The following is a 19,616-nucleotide window of genomic DNA, read 5'->3' on the forward strand; positions in this document are numbered from 1 at the left end:
CATACGTGGGGATCTCCACCACCGTAATCAGACAACGCATAGTAATACCAGCATGCTTTCGCATAGCAAGGCAGGATCGCCCCACTGAGCAGACCCTTTTATATTTGGCGATCTCAGCTCTCGTATCTTCATCACTAGGTTCACAGGCTTCGCAGCCAAGGCATTGCAGTCAAGCTGGATCAGTCGCTTTTCCCGACAAGTCGGAGAGAGATCTGAAAAGTCAAAACTTTAAAAGTAAACCTCCGGACGTCTTCACCTAATTAAAATTGACCCTCATTATAAAAAGGTTTTGACAACCTTTGACTATATCCATGAAGTGTTGTTTCGTGCGAAAGCGAGATTATTGTTACGTGACGTCATAGAAGGCGCTATGGTTGTGCGAGTGCTGACAGTAAGCCTTATGCGTAGGAATGAAAAATATTGTAAAATTGGTTTAGTATAGTGTTGCATTAAACAGGGAACAACAAGTGAACAAGTGCAACAAACGGATTTTGATGTTAATTTTAGCTGTACACAGACGGCCGCTATGGTTCGACCTATTATGTCTTATTTAGTTGTGTATTAATAAAACAGTTACTGGGACAGAGTGTTCTTGTTGTTACAGCATTTATGAGCGCTAACGTGATACATGAACTTTTGAAAACACGACAGAAACAAACCGTTAGTTTAGCGTTGTCGTTTTGTCCACTCACAGGAAACGATAGAAGTAGGTTAATTGAATTTTGACCGCCGAGAAAGACCGACCAAACTAGCTGATTATGCAACACAACACCGTTATTCTGTCATAATACCACTTTTTGCATGGCAGTAGTGTTGCCTACGAGTTCGCGTCATAAATGATTTATTTAATTCGCCACAATCAACCACTAATGTATTTTTCGCAATATAGTTCGTAGAAATGTTGGAATCATCAAATTAAAGTCAACGCAAAGGTGAGGGTAAAGTTATGACATCACATCCAAAATTACGTCATGTAATGTCACTGAGCAAAGAAACGCACCATCCCCGTTTTATCGAAGTACAGAGTAATGTCGTTGCTGCAAAACCCTTGCTTTTCCAATAATCAGGGATAAGTATGCCTTACGTTTGTGACGTCACAGTGACATATTTTTGTATGATGTAAAACCTTGTCCTGACCTTTGAGGTAACCTAATTTGTGGATTCTCCTGTGTTTGAAACTATTCGATATCTGCAATATAATCTAAACAATGCATTTTATCGACGCGAGCGCCTTGTGTGACGTCAAATTCTCTACAGCGAAAAGGGTTTACGATATTTGGACGCCGCTACTTTTTGTACCGTTTTCCCCATTTTTAAGTTGACGTAGAATCGAAATACTTTGGAAAAACGTTTGTTGTAAAAGTACCTTTAGTTTTACGCAAAGTTGCCATGACCGTGTCATATGTACTTCAACAACGGTGATCAAAATTGTATATTGACGTTGGGATTTGTGAAACAAAATGTGACCACGAAACATACACCTGAAAAGTTACCGCCCGAATAATTTTGTCGTTATAGGGAAGAAGCAAATCGTTATTTGCAGTGGTACAAATGTTTTTAGCACAAATCTATATTTACAGCACATTTGTCTCCGGATGACTAGTCATTCTTGACGCCTTCTTTTGTATTTGCCCCGTGGTGAACGGAGCCAGTGATGCGAAACGCAGAAGAAAAACAAACGTTTGCAACTCAAGTGTTGCAAAAACGTGCTTGGCAAAACACAGTGAATTCGTTGCTTTATAACCAACAGAGACATAGATAGCAGTGAAAAACTTTACCTAAAAAAGACAGAAGAACACAAAAAAAATTAAGACTGTACAGCTCTAATCATTAGTTAGCTTTATCGCCCATTTGGACTGTTTGCACAGGGCGATGGCCTAGTGTTACTTGTCTAATATTGAGTGCAAACTGCTTGTTTAGGCTGCTTGTTTAGGGCGATGGCCTTGTTTGTATGATCTGAGCCTTGGAGCAAACTGCTCGTCCACTTGTGGTTTTTATTCCTTCATAATGTATCAAGTGCCCTAGGAAGTATAATATATCAAGGTGGATGGAACAAGAAGAACAAATTTCAAAGGTCAGCTCGTTTTGTGAAAGAACTATTCTTATATTGGCAAAGCAATATCAACCTTAATGACCTTTTCCCGTTAGGAATGGGAAAGCACTTTTTCAAGGGCGTTATATCGACTTAGTCCTGAAAGTTTTAAGACGAGTCCCCACATAGTGGACTACTTGGGTTGTGGTTCGTTTGGTCATGTTCGCCGGTGTTACCATGAAGAGTACGATACAGTGGTGGCCAAATGTTACAACTTTGCAGGAAAACACAGCAAAGCACTTATCAAGTGAGGCATTCTGTAAAAACCGACTTTAAAAATTGAAAAACTGCAGATGCAGCCCTGGCGATCACTGCATGCTTTTGTAATCACACAAAAAAGCAGTAGCTGTTTACTACAGGATCAACCCGGCTTTTTATCAGGAATATATATTTTGCCCCTTCAGTTCCTTACAGAAAACACAATAAAAGGATATTTAAAAACGTCAGAAAAACAACAATAGTATAGAATGGGCTGTGTTTACTGTAAGGAACCGATGATGTGGGGCGAAATGTACATTCCTGATAAAAAGCAAGGCTGATCCTGTAGTAAAAAGCTACTGCTTTTTTTTACTATAAAAAACTGTGTTTCTTTGTAATTGTATTGGGCATTTATTTACAACGAATCTAGGATTTTGAAATATAGCCTACATTCTACAATCTACATGTACCGCAGTATTTTACTTGCATCGTTAATTTTTTTAGCAGAATTATGTACACGCAAATCTATGGTATACTCAGTGTGCTTTGAAAACCAACCGCAATAATGTAAATATTGTTTGGTTAGCGTTTCAAGGGAAGCAAACATTCTCAGCAAACTGTATCATGACAACATCGTTAAAGTTCTTGGAATCACGAGTTGGGGAAATTGCATCGCCATCATTATGGAGCACATCGATGGTGGATCATTGCATGAACTTACTTCATCGAAGAAAATTCCAGATATATCTTCAGATATTTCGCTATGCATTATTAGGCAGTTGGCTTGTGGCTTAGATTATTTGCACAATTTCAAAAATGGCGCGTTTATTTGTCACGGCGATTTGAAACCATCCAATGTCTTATTTACCTTCAATTTCGTTGTGAAGTTGGCTGATCTTGGCTCGGCTAATATCCATAACGCAGAAGGAGACAGGGGTGGATCATTGTTGTTCGAATCCGTCCAGATCCAAGAATCAGGCCAGTACACATTAAGTTATGTCGCTCCAGAGTTCCTTAAAGACACCAAAGCAACCAGACAACCGTCGATGGACATTTACAGGTACAAGTACTTGGGAAATAGAGTGGGCGTTGTTTATTAACAATATTTTTACAGTCTTTCGATGATAATTTACGAAATGTTGACCCGAAAGCCCGTCTACTTTGGTTCAAACGAAATTGCACTGTACGTGAATCTGTTGCATGGAAAGTTTAGACCCGACTTGGGGTTAATTGACGAACTCAAAGAAAACCTTTCCCATGGTCAAAACATCTTTGAATTTTTGAAAACCACAATGATCCGATGTTGGGACTCTGAACCCAGCAAACGTCCTTTGAGTTCAGAAAGTAAGAGGTTCGCGTAACATTTCTTAATTTCACTTTTATAAGAATGCTGTTTATAGTTTTACGGAAAGCTTCCATACAAATGCAATCGTGCAATGGTCTCGTCATTCACCGCGAATGGAAAAAAATGACTAAAATCCTAAAGGGAAAGTCACCTGATATACTTCCAAAACATACATGCGTTGACTTGACAAACTTCAACAACCAGTTCATTGAGATCCAGTCGTTTAAAAGAGAAGAAAGTGCAATACGTACGTGTGACTATAATAATCGTCTTGCAATTATGTGTCCTCGACATTTAATTTCAGGTTCAGCTTCTTTCCCTCCCGCTGAGAACCGTACTGGATCTTCAGCATTCCGCCAACAAGCTTTTTCAGTGCGTGCCAGAACACCATCACCTGCCATAGACTCTCCAGTAAACCGAAATAACCAACACGCACGTGAGCAATGCCATAAGCGCTTTAGCTACCCACTTTTGTAAAATTGTGTGCTTTTTAGGATCGTTTACACATCCTCCAGCTGGTTCAACTCCGACCACTGACCCAGAACTCTATTTGCGTGAGCTCAATTGGGTATTGCAGGCAAGCGTTAAAGAACAACTAAAACGTATTTTGTTATGCTTCTCAGAAATTGTTTCCAAGTCAAGTGAGAAAATTATGATGATGATCAGACAGAAGGATGACGAAAGAAACCTCAAAAAGCAATGCAATCATTTTCTGAACCAACTACGGGCAAGGTTGCCTACACGAAATCACTTCACCCTAACAATGAACTGCCTCGAAATCGTAAGAGGTTTGCAAGACAGATGCATGTTTTCACTTGCCGTCGAGTTCATTGGGATGTCAATGAGCCTGTACGATGTCCTAAAAATCGGAAATTCCGAACGTCAGTTTTGGTCTGAGAGAATCTCAGCCACTTGCCGAAACCTTGCAGACGAAATGACGAAAAGATTCAAGGACGATGACGTCAGGGATAAACTCATGCCTGTGTTTGTCAGAGTCTTGGATAAAATAAGAAATAGCAACATTGACTACACGGCAAAAGTCAATTCATGCCACAACATACTGAAACACGTCGTTCATGTGTGTTGCGCAATCCATGACCATTCGCATTCTGAGAAGGCGGCTGAGCTGTGCTTTGAAGTCATTAGAAGTTTTAATACCTCGTCACCTTCACGTACCAACTCGTGTTCAACAGGACAGCTGTGCGACTACATTGGAGATATTTACGCCAAGTTAGGAAACAATGCTAGAGCACAAGTCCTCTACAACGAAGCCATAGGAAATATTCAGGCTTCACACACATGGACCAACCAAGCTGTAAGCAAGGACCTATACATAGCAGGGGTCGAAAAAAAAATTAGTGAAATGCCACTGTCAGATGAGGTTTTCGAACCAGTAGAGGGCGAAGTATACGTGTAACTAATTCTTTATGATGTGCTTTAAAAACATCTTCGTGAGCTGAACAATTTTTTATACGTTCCTAACGTACATGAATATATTACCGGCGTATATTATTTGCCGTCCTAAAATAGCATTCGAAAAATGTTCCCATGACAAGCGGAAATTAAGGTGTCAATGTTTCTGTTTCTCTATGTTTTAGTTTTGACATGAAGTTGTTGTTTTAAGTGTGTGATAAAAATTTTATCGTCAAATTGTAATATATCGTCTAAATGGCAGTTGCTACGTATAGCTGGTCTTCAAACATAACAGAAGACTGAACAGTGCATGGCACTTTACCGTTATTTTTTCTAAGCAGAAGATTTATACGTTTTTTTTTCTTATTTTAAACTAAAAACTTTTACTTTCTGAAACCCATAACATATCTGAGTTCTCCATAATATTTCACTGTCTATATATTCCTGTTCACACTTCAATATTCTAAATATAAATCTTCAATTGTTAACTTTTTTCACTAAATCTTAAATCGTCTACGGTTTTGTTTTTTGTTTGTGGGCCAGCTATTATTCTTATGTAGCAATTTCTCCATCTTTTTGTCGTTTCTTTTATTTTGTGTTCCAAGTTGCCGTGACATATATCGTAGTTAGAAATGCTGCTGGCCTGAAAGTCATCATGAAAATCCTAAAAGATAATGAATCGTAACGAAGCAAATTAGAAATTGAAGCAAATCATAGCATTGCTTTCTTTGTTTGTCGCATTTTTATGTCGTAGTTTTGGCCATCATCATAAATACATAATGCTTTCAGATTAGTTATGCAAGGGGTGTTCAAAGTTCAGATCTCTGTGCGTTTTTTGGATGGCCCGCGACTGTGATTTCAAGTTGTGATTCGCTTACATACGGCCTTTCAAAGTTTAGATTAGACTTTTGGGTTAAAGCGAAGCCATGAAGTTGTTGTTTTGAGTGTGTTTAATGAAAATTTTCAGTCTGTTTATGTATCGTCCAACTTTCAAAAAATGCCACGTATATGTGGTCTTCAGAAGAAAACAAAAGACAGAATTTGATAACTTTTTCTTGATAACTTTTTTTTTTCACTAATGTTAAATTTGTATGTCAATCATCATATTTCATGTGCTAATGTTGAGTGTATGTCAATCTTATGAGTTTTCACAATTTTGCCACTTGATTTTTTGTATCGGAATTAAGATCAATGCAACGGTTTTTTGTCCGAATATGTGAAATCATTGCAATAAGAAGTCAGTAATAACTTCTTTTGCATTTTATATTATTGGACTAAAGTTAAAAATGTTTCTTTTGTCAAATTGGAAACCTTTACATGTAACCGAAATTAGCTTGTCTTCCTAACTTCGTTAACGCCTAGGCTACTCTGCACTAACGGCCTATCGCAGAAGCCTGGAGTCACACGACCAAGTTGGCTATTTTTGTTATGAAATAGAAAAACGCTAATAGGTATAAAAGAATAAAACGATAAAAGCGCAAATAAAACAACGTTTGTTCTAAGACTTGCACAAAATGCACATTCCACTACGACTAGCGTTCATCGACAATTACCACATAAGACCTCCCACCAAAAACAGTGTTTACCACACGCCACCACCAGAGAACTGTCTGCCCGCGTTTGCCACGCAAGCATGATCGCTCGGGCATATTAAAACGAGTAAAATTGCAAAATAGTTACAAATATATTATAAAGGTGAGTGTGAAAATAAACAAAGAAAAACATGTGTGTTTAAGTGAAGTGAAAATACAAAAAAAAATAAAGCGTTTAAGTGAAGTGGACTATTTTAAGATAATGCATTCGCATCATCTACTTTAATACAGAACGCGTACGCGTACATTAATGACAACAGAGTACCTGAAACCAAAAACAAGTCAAGCATTCCTTCGTATTTTGCAATGAATTTTTTGTTGGTCAATATTTTGCCTCTAAATTGTTATTTGTGTCCACGGTTTTGTTTGTATTTAAAAAATGATGCTTTTCCAGGGAAATGCTGAACCCTAATAGTAACTCCCGCAGTATATTTCAATGTTCGGCCTAATCCGAATGTCGACACAAATATTGGTAGTAAATCCTACATGCAATAAGCATATCTCAACACTTTCCAACTTGCATGCACTTAACTCTACCAAAATCTTACAACGACGCACCCGAAAATAATTCATCTTGTCTATTTGTAGTGTTGACGGTATTTTTAGAGACGAATTCGCTTGCGTGATACGTTGATTCGTTTTTTTTTATCAAGGCCAACGGCTGGAAGGTCACGCAGTTTATCATCGAAGTAAAATTCGTCCAATGCCTCCCAAGCCTACGACGCCACAACAATATTACGCATCGTTTGGAAAGTTCTGACTTCAAAATTATTTAACAACGATGATTGGAATCGTGTAATGACGTTGGGATTCGTGAAACAAAATAAATTCTTTCTCTGATTGGCACTCTTTTGCAAAAGACTGACTTTTGTATTGTAAACAGTACACAAGCTTTCGCGATTTTCCCTCGCTTCGTCAGGTGTAAATGAACACAATGCGATACAAAAAAACAAGCGCAAGGCGGTCGAAGAAAAAAGGCACTGTAAACGATAAGCTGCCGTTAGTTGGCGTCGTCGTGTTGCTGCATCGTTCCTGCGGCATCGTCGTGTTGATAATGGCTCAGGAATCCCCAATCTCTGTTGAGCCCATCTTTGATAGCGTTGAAGCGGTTAATGTGGTGTTGCTCGGCCGTCTCCCTTGCTGATCTTGATTTCCCTTTAACTTTTTGCAAGACCATTACCCGCATGACGACGCATTGTGTTCATTTACACCTGACGAAGCGAGGGAAAGCTTGTGTACTGTTTACAATACAAAAGTCAGTCTTTTGCAAAAGAGTGCCAATCAGAGAAAGAATTTCTCACATATAGACTGATACGGCAATTTAATAATGTGAAATAAAATGTGACCGCGAAACAAACACCAGAAAAGTTAACGCACGAATAACGACACTAAAGTGGTGTTTTGTTGTTTCGGGAAAAGGAAATCGTTATTTGCAGTGGTACAAATGTTTTTAGCTCAAAACCATATTTACAACATCCTTGTCTACGGGATTAACGGCAAATCCCAAGCAGAGGAACGAGGAGGGTTGAGATTATAGTAAGGTGCCCATGACTAGTCATTCGTGACGCCTTCTTTTGTATTTGCCCCGCGGTGAAGGGAGCCAGTCCAGTGATGCGAAACGCAAAATAAAGACAAAGTTTACAACTCAAGTGTTGCAAGAACGTGCTCAGCAAAACACAGTGAATTCGTTGCTTTATAACCAACAGAGACATAGAGAGCAGTGAAAAACTTTATCTATAAAAGAAAGAAGAACACAAAAACAAGACTGTACAGCTCTAAGTATTAGTTAGCTAATCGCCCATTTGGACTGTTTGCACAGGGCGATGGCCTAGTGTTACTTGTCTAATATTGAGTGCAAACTGCTTGTTTAGGCTGCTTGTTTAGGGCGATGGCCTTGTTTGTCTGATCTGAGCCTTGGAGCAAAATGCTCGTCCACTTCTGGTTTTCATTCCTTCATAATGTATCAAGTGCCTTAGCAAGTATAATATATTAAGGTGGATGGAAGAAGGAGAACAAATTTCAGAGGTTAGCTCGTTTTGTGAAAGCACTATCTTATATTGGCAAAGCAATATCAACCCTAATGACCTTTTCCCGTTAGGAATGGGAAAGCACTTTTTCAAGGTCATTGTATCGTCTTAGTCCTGAAAGTTTTAAGACGAGTCCCCACATAGTGGACTACTTGGGTTGTGGTTCGTTTGGTCATGTTCGCCGGTGTTACCATGAAGAGTACGATACAGTGGTGGCCAAATGTTACAACTTTGCAGGAAAACACAGCAAAGCACTCATCAAGTGAGGCATTCTGTAAAAACCGACTTTAAAAATTGAAAAATTGGGATCTAACCAAAACTGCAGATGCAGCCCTGGCGATCACTGCATGCTTTTGTAATCACACAAAAAAAGCAGTAGCTGTTTACTACAGGATCAACCCGGCTTTTTGTCAGGAATGTATATCTCGCCCCTTCAGTTCCTTACAGAAAACACAATGAAAGGATTTTTAAAAACGTCTGAAAAACAACAATAGTATAGAATGGGCTGTGTTTACTGTAAGGAACCGATGATGTGGGGCGAAATGTACATTCCTGATAAAAAGCCAGGCTGATCCTGTAGTAAAAAGCTACTGCTTTTTTTTACTATAAAAAACTGTGTTTCTTTGTAATTGTATTGGGCATTTATTTACAACGAATCTAGGATTTTGAAATATAGCCTACATTCTACAATCTAGGCTACATGTACCGCAGTATTTTACTTGCATTGTTAATTTTTTTAGCAGAATTATGTACACGCAAACTATGGTATACTCAGTGTGCTTTGAAAACCAACCGCAATAATGTAAATATTGTTTGGTTAGCGTTTCAAGGGAAGCAAACATTCTCAGCAAACTGTATCATGACAACATCGTTAAAGTTCTTGGCATCACGAGTTGGGGAAATTGCATCGCCATCATTATGGAGCACATCGATGGTGGATCATTGCATGAGCTTGCTTCATCGAAGAAAATTCCAGATATATCTTCAGATATTTCGCTATGCATTGTTAGGCAGTTGGCTTGTGGGTTAGATTATTTGCACAATTTCAAAAATGGCGCGTTTATTTGTCACGGCGATTTGAAACCATCCAATGTCTTATTTACCTTCAATTTCGTTGTGAAATTGGCTGATCTTGGATCGGCTAATATCAATAACGCAGAGGGAAACAGGGGTGGATCATTGTTGTTTGAATCCGTCCAGATCAAGGAATCAGGCCAGTACACATTAAGTTATGTCGCTCCAGAGTTCTTAAAAGACACCAAAGCAACCAGACAACCGTCGATGGACATTTACAGGTAAAAGTACTTGGGAAATAGAGTGGACGTTATTTATTAACAATATTTTTACAGTCTTTCGATGATAATTTACGAAATGTTGACCCGAAAGCCGGTCTACTTTGGTTCAAACGAAATTGCACTGTACGTGAATCTGTTGCATGGAAGGTTTCGACCCGACTTGGGGTTAATTGACGAACTTAAAGAAAAACTTTCCCATGGTCAAGACATCTTTGAATTTTTGAAAACCACGATGATCCGATGTTGGGACTCTGAACCCAGCAAACGTCCTTTGAGTTCAGAAAGTAAGAGGTTCAAATTCAAGTTAATATGCATTTTTCACTTATACAAGAATGTTGTTTATAGTTTTACGGGAGGCTTCCATACAATTGCAATCGTGCAATGGTCTCGTCATTCACCGCGAATGGAAAAAAATTACTAAAATCCTAAAGGGAAAGTCACCTGATATACTTCCAAAACATGCATGCGTTGACTTGACAAACTTCAACAACCAGTTCATTGAGATCCAGTCGTTTAAAAAAGAAGAAAGTGCAATACGTACGTGTGACTATAATAATCGTCTTGCAATTATGTGTCCTCGACATTTAATTTCAGGTTCAGCTTCTTTTCCTCCCGCTGAGAACCGTGCTGGATCTTCAGCATTCCGCCAACAAGCTTTTTCAGTGCGTGCCAGAACACCATCACCTGCCATAGACTCTCCAGTAAACCGAAATAACCAACACGCACGTGAGCAATGCCATAAGCGCTTTAGCTACCCACTTTTGTAAAATTGTGTGCTTTTTAGGATCGTTTACACATCCTCCAGCTGGTTCAACTCCGACCACTGACCCAGAACTCTATTTGCGTGAGCAATTGGGTATTGCAGGCAAGCGTTAAAGAACAACTAAAACGTATTTTGTTATGCTTCTCAGAAATTGTTTCCAAGTCAAGTGAGAAAATTATGATGATGATCAAACAGAAGGATGACGAAAGAAACATCACAAAGCAATGCAATCATTTTCTGAACCAACTACGGGCAAGGTTGCCTACACGAAATCACTTCACCCTAACAATGAACTGCCTCGAAATCGTAAGAGGTTTGCAAGACAGATGCATGTTTTCACTTGCCGTCGAGTTCATTGGGATGTCAATGAGCCTGTACGATGTCCTAAAAATCGGAAATTCCGAACGTCAGTTTTGGTCTGAGAAAATCTCAGCCACTTGCCGAAACCTTGCAGACGAAATGACGAAAAGATTCAAGGACGATGACGTCAGGGATAAACTCATGCCTGTGTTTGTCAGAGTCTTGGATAAAATAAGAAAGAGCAACATTGACTACACGGCAAAAGTCAATTCATGCCACAACATACTGAAACACGTCGTTCATGTGTGTTGCGCAATCCATGACCATTCGCATTCTGAGAAGGCGGCTGAGCTGTGCTTTGAAGTCATTAGAAGTTTTAATACCTCGTCACCTTCACGCACCAACTCGTGTTCAACAGGACAGCTCTTCGACTACATTGGAGATATTTACGCCAAGTTAGGAAACAATGCTAGAGCACAAGTCCTCTACAACGAAGCCATAGGAAATATTCAGGCTTCACACACATGGACCAACCAAGCTGTAAGCAAGGACCTATACATAGCAGCGGTCGAAAAAAAACTTCGTGAAATGCCACTGTCAGATGAGGTTTTCGAACCAGTAGAGGGCGAAGTATACGTGTAACTAATTCTTTATGATGTGCTTTAAAAACATCTTCGTGAGCTGAACAAATTTTTATACGTTCCTAACGTACATGAATATATTACCGGCGTATATTATTTGCCGTCCTAAAATAGCATTCGAAAAATGTTCCCATGACAAGCGGAAATGAAGGTGTCAATGTTTCTGTTTCTCTATGTTTTAGTTTTGACATGAAGTTGTTGTTTTAAGTGTGTGATAAACATTTTATCGTCAAATTGTAATATATCGTCTAAATGGCAGTTGCTACGTATAGCTGGTCTTCAAACATAACAGAAGACTGAACAGTGCATGGCACTTTACCATTATAACCCCATGGCCCAAATTCTAAGCAGAAGATTTATACGTTTTTTTTTCTTATTTTAAACTAAAAACTTTTACTTTCTGAAACCCATAACATATCTGAGTTCTCCATAATATTTTTTTGCCTATATATTCCTGTTCACACTTCAATATTCTAAATATAAATCTCTAACTGTTAACTTTTTTCACTAAATCTTAAATCGTCTACGGTTTTGTTTTTTGTTTGTGGCGCAGCTGTTATGCCTTCTTCGTAGCAATTTCTCCATCTTTTTGTCGTTTCTTTTATTTTATGTTCCAAGTTGCCGTGACATATATCATAGTTAGAAATGCTGCTGGCTTGAAAGTCATCATGAAAATCCTAAAAGATAATGAATCATAACGAAGCAAATTAGAAATTGAAGCAAATTATAGCATTGTTTTCTTTGTTTGTCGCATTTTTATGTCGTAGGTTTGATTATAAATACATAATGCTTTCAGATTAGTTATGTAAGGGGTGTTTGAAGTGCGGATCTCGGCGCAATTTTGGGTGGCCTACGACTGTGGTTTCAATTTGTGATTCACTTACATCCTTTCAAAGTTTAGATTGGACTTTTGGGTTAAAGCGAAGCCATGAAGTTGTTGTTTTGAGTGTGTGTTGATGAAAATTTTACTTTCAGTCTGTTTATGTATCGTCCAACTTTCAAAAAATGCCACGTATATGTGGTCTTCAGAAGAAAACGAAAGACAGAATATAATAACTTTTTCTTGATAACTTTTTTTTTTCACTAATGTTAAATTTGTATGTCAATCATCATATTTCATGTGCTAATGTTGATTGTATGTCAATCTTATGAGTTTTCACAATTTTGCCACTTGATTTTTTGTATCGGAATTAAGATAAATGCAACGGTTTTTTGTCCGAATATGTAAAATCATTGCAATAAGAAGTCAGTAATAACTTCTTTTGCATTTTATATTATTGGACTAAAGTTAAAAATGTTTCTTTTGTCAAATTGGAAACCTTTACATGTAACCGAAATTAGCTTGTCTTCCTAACTTGGTTAACGCCTAGGCTACTCTGCACTAACGGCCTATCGCAGAGGCCTGGAGTCACACGACCAAGTTGGCTATTTTTGTAATAAAATAGAAAAACGCTAATAGGTATAAAAGAATAAAACGATAAAAGCGCAAATAAAACAACGTTTGTTCTAAGACTTGCACAAAATGCACATTCCACTACGACTAGCGTTCATCGACAATTACCACATAAGATCTCCCACCAAAAACAGTGTTTACCACACGCCACCACCAGAGAACTGTCTGGCTCTTCGCTCATTATTTCTCTCGCCAGCGCTTGACCAATTATTTCTGCCCGCGTTTGCCACGCAAGCATGATCGCTCGGGCATATTAAAACGAGTAAAATTGCAAAATAATTACAAATATATTATGAAGGTGAGTGTGAAAATAAACATGTGAGTTTAAGTGAAGTGAAAATACAAAAAAAAAAATAAAGCGTTTAAGTGAAGTGGACTATTTTAAGATAATGCATTCGCATCATCTACTTTAATACAGAACGCGTACGCGTACATTAATAACAACAGAGTACCTGAAACCAAAAACAAGTCAAGCATTCCTTCGTATTTTGCAATGAATTTTTTGTTGGTCAATATTTTGCCTCTAAATTGTTATTTGTGTCCACGGTTTTGTTTGTATTTAAAAAATGCTGCTTTGCCAGGGAAATGCTGAACCCTAATAGTAACTCCCGCAGTATATTTCAATGTTCGGCCTAATCCGAATGTCGACACAAATATTGGTAGTAAATCCTACATGTAATGAGCATATCTCAACACTTTCCAACTTGCATGCACTTAACTCTACCAAAATCTTACAACGACGCACCCGAAAATAATTCATCTTGTCTATTTGTAGTGTTGACGGTATTTTTAGAGACGAATTCGCTTGTGTAATACGTTAATTCGTTTTTGTTTATCAAGGCCAACGGCTGGAAGGTCACGCAGTTTATCATCGAAGTAAAATTCGTCCAAAGCCTACGACGCCCCAACAATATTACGCATCGTTTGGAAAGTTCTGACTTCAAAATTATTTAACAACGATGATTGGAATCGTGTAATGACGTTGGGATTCGTGAAACAAAATAAATTCTTTCTCTGATTGGCACTCTTTTGCAAAAGACTGACTTTTGTATTGTAAACAGTACACAAGCTTTCGCGATTTTCCCTCGCTTCGTCAGGTGTAAATGAACACAATGCGATACAAAAAAACAAGCGCAAGGCGGTCGAAGAAAAAAGGCACTGTAAACGATAAGCTGCCGTTAGTTGGCGTCGTCGTGTTGCTGCATCGTTCCTGCGGCATCGTCGTGTTGATAATGGCTCAGGAATCCCCAATCTCTGTTGAGCCCATCTTTGATAGCGTTGAAGCGGTTAATGTGGTGTTGCTCGGCCGTCTCCCTTGCTGATCTTGATTTCCCTTTAACTTTTTGCAAGACCATTACCCGCATGACGACGCATTGTGTTCATTTACACCTGACGAAGCGAGGGAAAGCTTGTGTACTGTTTACAATACAAAAGTCAGTCTTTTGCAAAAGAGTGCCAATCAGAGAAAGAATTTCTCACATATAGACTGATACGGCAATTTAATAATGTGAAATAAAATGTGACCGCGAAACAAACACCAGAAAAGTTAACGCACGAATAACGACACTAAAGTGGTGTTTTGTTGTTTCGGGAAAAGGAAATCGTTATTTGCAGTGGTACAAATGTTTTTAGCTCAAAACCATATTTACAACATCCTTGTCTACGGGATTAGCGGCAAATCCCAAGCAAAGGAACGAGTAGGGTTGAGATTATAGTAAGGTGCCCATGACTAGTCATTCGTGACGCCTTCTTTTGTATTTGCCCCGCGGTGAAGGGAGCCAGTCCAGTGATGCGAAACGCAAAATAAAGACAAAGTTTACAACTCAAGTGTTGCAAGAACGTGCTCAGCAAAACACAGTGAATTCGTTGCTTTATAACCAACAGAGACATAGATAGCAGTGAAAAACTTTATCTATAAAAGAAAGAAGAACACAAAAACAAGACTGTACAGCTCTAAGTATTAGTTAGCTTTATCGCCCATTTGGACTGTTTGCACAGGGCGATGGCGTAGTGTTATTTGTCTAATATTGAGTGCAAACTGCTTGTTTAGGCTGCTTGTTTAGGGCGATGGCCTTGTTTGTCTGATCTGAGCCTTGGAGCAAACTGATCGTCCACTTGTGGTTTTTATTCCTTCATAATGTATCAAGTGCCTTAGCAAGTATAATATATCAAGGTGGATGGAAGAAGGAGAACAAATTTCAGAGGTTAGCTCGTTTTGTGAAAGCACTATTCTTATATTGGCAAAGCAATATCAACCTTAATGACCTTTTCCCGTTAGGAATGGGAAAGCACTTTTTCAAGGGCGTTATATCGACTTAGTCCTGAAAGTTTTAAGACGAGTCCCCACATAGTGGACTACTTGGGTTGTGGTTCGTTTGGTCATGTTCGCCGGTGTTACCATGAAGAGTACGATACAGTGGTGGCCAAATGTTACAACTTTGCAGGAAAACACAGCAAAGCACTTATCAAGTGAGGCATTCTGTAAAAACCGACTTTAAAAATTGAAAAATTGGGATCTAACCAAAACTGCAGATGCAGCCCTGGCGATCACTGCATGCTTTTGTAATCACACAAAAAAAGCAGTAGCTGTTTACTACAGGATCAACCCGGCTTTTTATCAGGAATGTATATTTCGCCCCTTCAGTTCCTTACAGAAAACACAATAAAAGGATTTTTGAAAACGTCTGAAAAACAACAATAGTATAGAATGGGCTGTGTTTACTGTAAGGAACCGAAGATGCCTGTGGGGCGAAATGTACATTCCTGATAAAAAGCCAGGCTGATCCTGTATTAAAAAGCTACTGCTTTTTTTACTATAAAAAACTGTGTTTCTTTGTAATTGTATTGGGCATTTATTTACAACGAATCTAGGATTTTGAAATATAGCCTACATTCTACAATCTAGGCTACATGTACCGCAGTATTTTACTTGCATTGTTAATTTTTTTAGCAGAATTATGTACACGCAAACTATGGTATACTCAGTGTGCTTTGAAAACCAACCGCAATAATGTAAATATTGTTTGGTTAGCGTTTGAAGGGAAGCAAACATTCTCAGCAAACTGTATCATGACAACATCGTTAAAGTTCTTGGCATCACGAGTTGGGGAAATTGCATCGCCATCATTATGGAGCACATCGATGGTGGATCATTGCATGAACTTACTTCATCGAAGAAAATTCCAGATATATCTTCAGATATTTCGCTATGCATTATTAAGCAGTTGGCTTGTGGGTTAGATTATTTGCACAATTTCAAAAATGGCGCATTTATTTGTCACGGCGATTTGAAACCATCCAATGTCTTATTTACCTTCAATTTCGTTGTGAAATTGGCTGATCTTGGATCGGCTAATATCAATAACGCAGAGGGAAACAGGGGTGGATCAATGTTGTTTGAATCCGTCCAGATCAAGGAATCAGGCCAGTACACATTAAGTTATGTCGCTCCTGAATTCCTTAAAGACACCAAAGCAACCAGACAACCGTCGATGGACATTTACAGGTAAAAGTACTTGGGAAATAGAGTGGACGTTATTTATTAACAATATTTTTACAGTCTTTCGATGATAATTTACGAAATGTTGACCCGAAAGCCGGTCTACTTTGGTTCAAACGAAATTGCACTATACGCAAATCTGTTGCATGGAAAGTTACGACCCGACTTGGGGTTAATTGACGAACTTAAAGAAAAACTTTCCCATGGTCAAGACATCTTTGAATTTTTGAAAACCACAATGATCCGATGTTGGGACTCTGAACCCAGCAAACGTCCTTTGAGTTCAGAAAGTAAGAGGTTCAAATTCAAGTAAATATGCATTTTTCACTTATACAAGAATGTTGTTTATAGTTTTACGGGAGGCTTCCATACAAATGCAATCGTGCAATGGTCTCTTCATTCACCGCGAATGGAAAAAAATTACTAAAATCCTAAAGGGAAAGTCACCTGATATACTTCCAAAACGTGCATGCGTTGACTTGACAAACTTCAACAACCAGTTCATTGAGATCCAGTCGTTTAACAAAGAAGAGAGTGTAATAAGTACGTGTGACAAATTAATCGTCTTGCAATTATGTGTCCTCGACATTTAATTTCAGGTTCAACTTCTTCCCCTCCCGCTGAGAACAGTGCTGGATCTTCAGCATTCCGCCAACAAGCTTTTTCAGTGGGTGCCAGAACACCATCACCTGCCAACATAGGGTCTCCAGAAAACAGAATTAACAAGCACGCACGTGAGCAACGCCATAAGCGCTTTAGCTACCCACTTTTGTAAAATCGTGTGCTTTTTAGGATCGTTTACACATTGTCCAGCTGGTTCAACTCCGACCACTGACCCAGAACTCTACTTGCGTAAGCTCAATTGGGTATTGCAGGCAAGCGTTAAAGAACAACTAAAACGTATTTTGTTATGCTTCTCAGAAATTGTTTCCAAGTCAAGTGAGAAAATTATGATGATGATCAGACAGAAGGATGACGAAAGAAACCTCAAAAAGCAATGCAATCATTTTCTGAACCAACTACGGGCAAGGTTGCCTACACGAAATCACTTCACCCTAACAATGAACTGCCTCGAAATCGTAAGAGGTTTGCAAGACAGACGCATGTTTTCACTTGCCGTCGAGTTCATTGGGATGTCAATGAGCCTGTACGATGTCCTCAGAATCGGAAATTCCGAACGTCAGTTTTGGTCTGAGAAAATCTCAGTCACTTGCCGAAACCTTGCAGACGAAATGACGAAAAGATTCAAGGACGATGACGTCAGGGATAAACTCATGCCCGTGTTTGTCAGAGTCTTGGATAAAATAAGAAAGAGCAACATTGACTACACGGCAAAAGTCAATTCATGCCACAACATACTGAAACACGTCGTTCATGTGTGTTGCGCAATCCATGACCATTCGCATTCTGAGAAGGCGGCTGAGCTGTGCTTTGAAGTCATTAGAAGTTTTAATACCTCGTCACCTTCACGCACCAACTCGTGTTCAACAGGACAGCTGTGCGACTACATTGGAGATATTTACGCCAAGTTAGGAAACAATGCTAGAGCACAAGTCCTCTACAACGAAGCCATAGGAAATATTCAGGCTTCACACAAATGGACCAACCAAGCTATGAGCAAGGACCTATACATAGCAGCGGTGGAAAAAAAACTTCGTGAAATGCAACTTTCAGATGAGGTTTTCGAACCCGTACAGGGCGAAGTCTACGTGTAACTAATTCTTTAAGATATGCTTTAAAAACATCTTCGGGAGTTGGTCAAATTTATATACGTTACAAATGTACATATATATTATCCTATATTATTTCGCGTCTTCAAAAAGCATGCCAAAAACGTTGTTTCCATGACAAGCGGCAAAAATTGTCAACGTCTCTATTTCTTAATGGTCTGGTTTTGTCATGAAGTTGTTGTTTTAAGTGTATGTGATGAAAATTATATCGTCAGTCTGTTTATGTATCGTCTAACTATCATAAATGCTACGTATATAGCTGGTCTTTAAAAATAACAGACGACTGTACAGTGTATGGCACTTCACCAAGGCGCCATGGTCCAAATTCTAAGCAGAATATCTATGCGTTTGGGTTTTAAACTATAAACTTTTACTCTCTGAAACCCATAACACATCTGAGTTTTTCATAATATTTCACTGCCTATATGTCCTTTTTTTTACCATGCCGGGATTTGAACCAGGCCACGAATCCCGATCAGGTTTTCTTCTTGGTGTACGGATATAACATAGAAAATCATAACATTGCTTTCTTTGTTTGTCGTATTTTTGGCCATCATCATAAATACATAATGCTTTCAGATTAGTTATACAAGGGGTGTTCAAAGTTCAGATCTCTGTGCGTTTTGGGTAGCCCGTAAAGGGTCGCATGGGCGAAATTCCGACATCAAGCTTCCGACACCATGTTGGCAGCAGGTCCCGACAACGATGGTCTTGGTCTTGGAGCGAAGTTCGGTGTGAGACGAAAACCGAGACCTGTGCTGGTCGATGAGACCAAATCTGAGAGATCACGTTGTGATCTGTTGGACCGAAAGCCATGACCTGTGATCATCTGTGAGAAAACTATGATCTAGGAGAGATCACATTATGATCTGTTAGACCGAGAACCAGGATCTGTTTATTTGTGGAAACAGTCGCAAATATATAGGGATACATCAAAGACGAGAGAGAAACAAAGAGATAATTGCTGCGATTACGCGACAAAGGGGACTTAGAAGAAGTAGCGCAAGTTGAAAGACGTAACGCAAGCGAGATAACCAGCGATGGCGTCAGAAAGACGGGTGTAAATGTAAAAGAGTAGAAAGCAGTTTCAGAAGACCAAGTTAAACAAAATATTAAAGTGTTTCGAATCATGACAAGCCGAATTCCCTACACCCGCGACTGTGATTTCAAGTTGTGATTCACTTGCATGCAGCCTTTTAAAGTTTGTATCAGGTTTTTGGGTTGAAGCGAATTGCGTAGAACTTTATTAACAGGCAAAAAATTACAAT

General features: G+C 38.9%; 3 protein-coding genes across 4 annotated transcripts; all 3 read left to right on the forward strand.

Moving 5' to 3' along the window:
• The first annotated feature begins 1,925 nt into the window (after positions 1-1,925).
• On the forward strand, positions 1,926-5,841 carry LOC145905829 (uncharacterized). 2 transcript variants are annotated; one of them, XM_082993140.1, is made up of 8 exons: positions 1,926-2,074; positions 2,149-2,339; positions 2,877-3,350; positions 3,405-3,634; positions 3,691-3,882; positions 3,940-4,071; positions 4,130-4,189; positions 4,259-5,841. In XM_082993140.1, exons 1-8 carry the CDS (start codon positions 2,048-2,050, stop codon positions 5,050-5,052), a joined length of 2,100 nt encoding a protein of 699 aa, XP_082849266.1. In that variant the 5' UTR covers positions 1,926-2,047; the 3' UTR covers positions 5,053-5,841. The 2 variants fall into 2 exon arrangements, with proteins under 2 accessions (XP_082849266.1, XP_082849257.1); XM_082993131.1 differs by having other exon boundaries at positions 3,691-4,071.
• A 322-nt stretch (positions 5,842-6,163) lies between these two features.
• LOC145903703 (receptor-interacting serine/threonine-protein kinase 1-like) lies at positions 6,164-12,424 on the forward strand. The gene is made up of 9 exons (XM_082991834.1): positions 6,164-6,179; positions 8,512-8,665; positions 8,739-8,929; positions 9,489-9,962; positions 10,017-10,246; positions 10,308-10,499; positions 10,557-10,688; positions 10,747-10,806; positions 10,874-12,424. The coding sequence occupies exons 2-9, from the start codon at positions 8,639-8,641 to the stop codon at positions 11,665-11,667; spliced, it is 2,100 nt and encodes a 699-aa protein (XP_082847960.1). The 5' UTR covers positions 6,164-6,179; positions 8,512-8,638; the 3' UTR covers positions 11,668-12,424.
• A 2,643-nt stretch (positions 12,425-15,067) lies between these two features.
• LOC145904201 (receptor-interacting serine/threonine-protein kinase 4-like) lies at positions 15,068-18,898 on the forward strand. The gene is made up of 8 exons (XM_082992354.1): positions 15,068-15,323; positions 15,398-15,588; positions 16,151-16,624; positions 16,679-16,908; positions 16,970-17,161; positions 17,218-17,352; positions 17,411-17,470; positions 17,540-18,898. The coding sequence occupies exons 3-8, from the start codon at positions 16,248-16,250 to the stop codon at positions 18,331-18,333; spliced, it is 1,788 nt and encodes a 595-aa protein (XP_082848480.1). The 5' UTR covers positions 15,068-15,323; positions 15,398-15,588; positions 16,151-16,247; the 3' UTR covers positions 18,334-18,898.
• Positions 18,899-19,616: the final 718 nt, after the last annotated feature.

The sequence above is a fragment of the Ascidia mentula genome, chromosome 1 (genome assembly GCF_947561715.1).
Source record: "Ascidia mentula chromosome 1, kaAscMent1.1, whole genome shotgun sequence".
NCBI lineage: Eukaryota > Metazoa > Chordata > Ascidiacea > Phlebobranchia > Ascidiidae > Ascidia > Ascidia mentula.